Source organism: Quercus robur, chromosome 5 (assembly GCF_932294415.1).
Source record: "Quercus robur chromosome 5, dhQueRobu3.1, whole genome shotgun sequence".
Lineage (NCBI taxonomy): Eukaryota > Viridiplantae > Streptophyta > Magnoliopsida > Fagales > Fagaceae > Quercus > Quercus robur.
This window is the reverse complement of record NC_065538.1, coordinates 1016341-1019832: the sequence shown is the minus strand read 5'-3', so window position 1 is coordinate 1019832 and position 3492 is coordinate 1016341. Positions and strand designations below refer to the sequence as shown.

At 35.7% G+C, this 3492-nt stretch overlaps 1 protein-coding gene across 1 annotated transcript; it reads right to left on the bottom strand.

The window, feature by feature from the left end:
• Positions 1-1441: 1441 nt before the first annotated feature.
• LOC126725069 (uncharacterized) lies at positions 1442-3075 on the bottom strand. Its single transcript, XM_050429569.1, has 4 exons — positions 2724-3075; positions 2297-2628; positions 2039-2090; positions 1442-1845 (listed from the first exon to the last, which is right to left on the bottom strand). Exons 1-4 carry the CDS (start codon positions 3073-3075, stop codon positions 1442-1444), a joined length of 1140 nt encoding a protein of 379 aa, XP_050285526.1.
• Between the last annotated feature and the right edge of the window lie 417 nt (positions 3076-3492).

Sequence of the window (3492 nt, the reverse complement as noted above, 5' to 3'; positions counted from 1 at the left end):
AATAAATGCAATTATCCCATTAACATATGGAAAGTAATTAATACACTGACATAAATACAAAGTTTTTATTTATTTTTTCTTTTTATACAAGTTAGAAATTCTACTATAGCCTAATTTAAGTGTATATTTATTTGAAACTCTCTTCTAGAAACTTGAACATCTGCCCTTACCCCCTATACCCCATAGACTACAAACACTTATACTTGTAGGGTAACCACCGCACCAATGGTGTGCAGTGATAAAAAATACAAAGTTTTGATAAAGTAGAATGTTAAGTAAAGAAAACTTTTTTTTATTCTCAAGGAATATGCCACTTTACAAAAATTTACGTCATAATAACTAAGATTCATGTCAATTCCATTTAGCTTAATTGGAAAAAAAAATGTTTTATCCTTGAATAAAAGATGTGAGATTTAATCAATGCCTACATCAAAGCATTCTTATCAATTCTAAAAAATTTAGCATTTAGCATCTCAAAAACCAACTTTATAACATATAACACATCACTTTACAATATCTCTTACATCAAAACTTCTATTTTTTTTAACACCTCATTTAAACATTCTTTCTTTATTATTTTTTTTTATTCATTTTTTATTATTCCTCTCTATCTCTCTCCCTGTCTCTCTACTTCTCAACCCATCGCTGCCACCAGCAAACCCACCAAGCAAGACACACACACACACACACACACACACACACACACACACACACACACAAAGCAAACACACCAAGCAAAAAACAAACACAGAGCAAACCCACATCCTAATCCACCATTGCCAATCAAACCACCAAGCAAAGCACACACACACAACGAAAATCCACGGCAACAACAACAAACCCACCACGGTAACCCTCCATCGCCAATCTATTGCTCAACCCACCATGGCAACCCTTCAACCCAGATTCAACCCATAGCATCAAACCCACCACGACAAACCTCCACAAAAACAAACCCATCACGCCGATCTACTACACCATAACCCACCACACCCCAGACCCACTACAACCCAAATCCACCATCCAACCGCCACCACCAATAGATGGGTGAAGACCCAGACCGAAACCCACAGTTCCATTAAAAACACCGCACTGTGACCCACGACCCATACCCGTCGGACCACAATCCCCGACCATCGGACCATCACCGCCACCACCCACGACCATCGGACCATTAGACCACAACCCACGACCATCAAACCACGACCCACAACCCAAAATCAAAAAAGAATCCAGAGCTCCTTTTCACACATATAATAAGTATTATTTTCTTCAATAACTCACACATAAACAGGGATGGAGCCAAGACTTAGAGTTAGGGGGGGTAGAAGTATAAACAAAAACAAAAAATTGAAACTCCAAATAAACACTCATTTAATAAACCATCAACAAAGAAAAATACACAAAATTATTGTTTTTTAAGATATTACAATGCAGTTATTTATGAAAATGGAACTCGCCGTCTTTTTAAATCTTTGAAATCATCTATGATTGAATCCGTACTAATTATCGCAGCAATGTCCCTTTCAATGAATAACATCATAGCGTCTAACAAAAACTCATCTTCCATTTTGTTGCAAAGGTCAGTTTTGATGACATTCATAGTTGAAAATGCTCGCTCTGTAGTTACAGTAGAAACGGAAAGAGTAAGTACAAGCTTGACCACCCTATAAATAAGCAGATAGTATTCTGATTTTCTAGTTCTCACCATCCATTGGCACAATTCAGAAATATTTTTCAAATTCTTGAACCCTGAATGCTGAACTACATCATACTTATAAAGATCAAGTTCCTTTTTCAAATAATTCTTTTCATCATCTGTGAAGTCTATTGGATAAAAACTATCTACCAATGAACAAATATCATTGACTCAAAAAGATTTGTATCCCTCTCGAGGCTCTAGAAGCGTAAGTAACTCCATGGCATGCTATAAACCAATGATTTAGTTCCTGTAATTGAGAATCTATTCCTGCATTAAAAATATCTACTTTATAATAATGCTCATTTCTAAAGTCCTCTTGTTGATGACGAGATCGACCAAATCTTGCAACATAACGAGCATTCATATCAGGGACATCTAAACCACGTTCCTTACAAAATGATATCACAGTAGCTAGTAAGTCATCCCATTTCTCATCTCTAAATTGTTAAATAAGTTTTTTAGTGGATGAAACTAAATGCGTAGCATTTAAAATGTCCTGCGATTGGTTTTGCAAAGCTTGACAAAGTTTATCGTGATCCCCATAGTTTCATTAACAAAATGCAAGATGAAGACAAATTCAAATGAAATTAATACCTCATAAGCGAACTCTGCTTCTGCTTTTTGTGAAGAATTTCCTTCATCCATAATTTTCAGTAAAACTTCACATGTTGGACTAAACAACTTTATCAAGTTAGAAACTGATTTATAATGCGAACCCCAACGAATATCTCCAAGTTGCTGTAAAGTGACCATTTGATTAAGCCCTTTCTCAATCTCAAGCTCTTCAATATCAATCAAATATGCAATGTCAGAAGCTCTAGCAATTTTTAATTGCTCAATACGTTTGCATGAAGCACGAATATTATTGATAACCAAAATCAATTTAGTGAAAAATCTATTTAGAGGGACAACTGCTTTTGATGCTCCTACTAATGCCAATTGTAAGTGATGTGCAAAACAATGATGTAGTAAGCATATGGACAATCATTCAAAATCAAAGCTTGTAATCCATTCCACTCACCCTGCATGTTGCTTGCACCATCATATCCTTGCCCCCGAATGTTTTGGATATCTAAGCAATAATTAGAGAACAAATAATATATCTCCTTTTTAAGGGTTACTGCTGCAGTGTCAACAACATGAACAATCCCAAAAAATCGTTCTCGCACAAAGCCATTTGTATCAATATATCTTAAAACCACAGCTATTTGCTCTTTCATGGACTCATCACGAGCTTCATCAACCAATATGCAAAACTTTGCATCACCAATTTCTTCCCTAATTGCCTTCTTCACTTTGGTTGAAATAACATATAGAATTTCTTTTTGAATATGAAGTGATGTGTAGGTGGCATTTTTTGGAGCTTTTGTCATTATTCAACAATATTATTATTATAGCCCACCATCAAATCCAATGTCGTAAGAAAGTTTCCCCGATTGGTTGAAGTAGAGCTTTTATCTCGACCTCTAAAAGCAATAGCTTGCAAGGAAAGATGTCAAACAACATCAATTGAAGCCTTCAATCGTATTCGATTATTTGCAATTTGTTCTGAAGTGAAATTGCTCACTACCCTGTCTATGTGTTGAGACTGGTTCATCAAATCTAGACACGCTTTATGGGCAATTCTATGAGTGGAGTTAAGATCTTTCCCCATATGAAGAATAAAAGAACAACTTTCACCATTTTTAACTTTCTTCCAACTCTTAAATCTGTTAACTGTGAATGCATTTTGTCCGTCATGCCCAGTTGGCTTATGAAAGAGAAAGCATGGTAGACAAAAAGTGGCATAT

Bases quoted from the DNA above. Each gene is read 5' to 3' on its own strand.
- LOC126725069 (XM_050429569.1), bottom strand. From the start codon at position 3,075: ATGACAAAAGCTCCAAAAAATGCCACCTACACATCACTTCATATTCAA. The intron at 2,091-2,296 runs GTATTAATTTCA...TCATTTTGTAAG, and splicing joins AAGCAGAGTTCGCTTATGAG to GAACGTGGTTTAGATGTCCC. The intron at 1,846-2,038 runs GTCGATCTCGTC...GTTCATTGGTAG, and splicing joins TCGTTATGTTGCAAGATTTG to ATAGTTTTTATCCAATAGAC.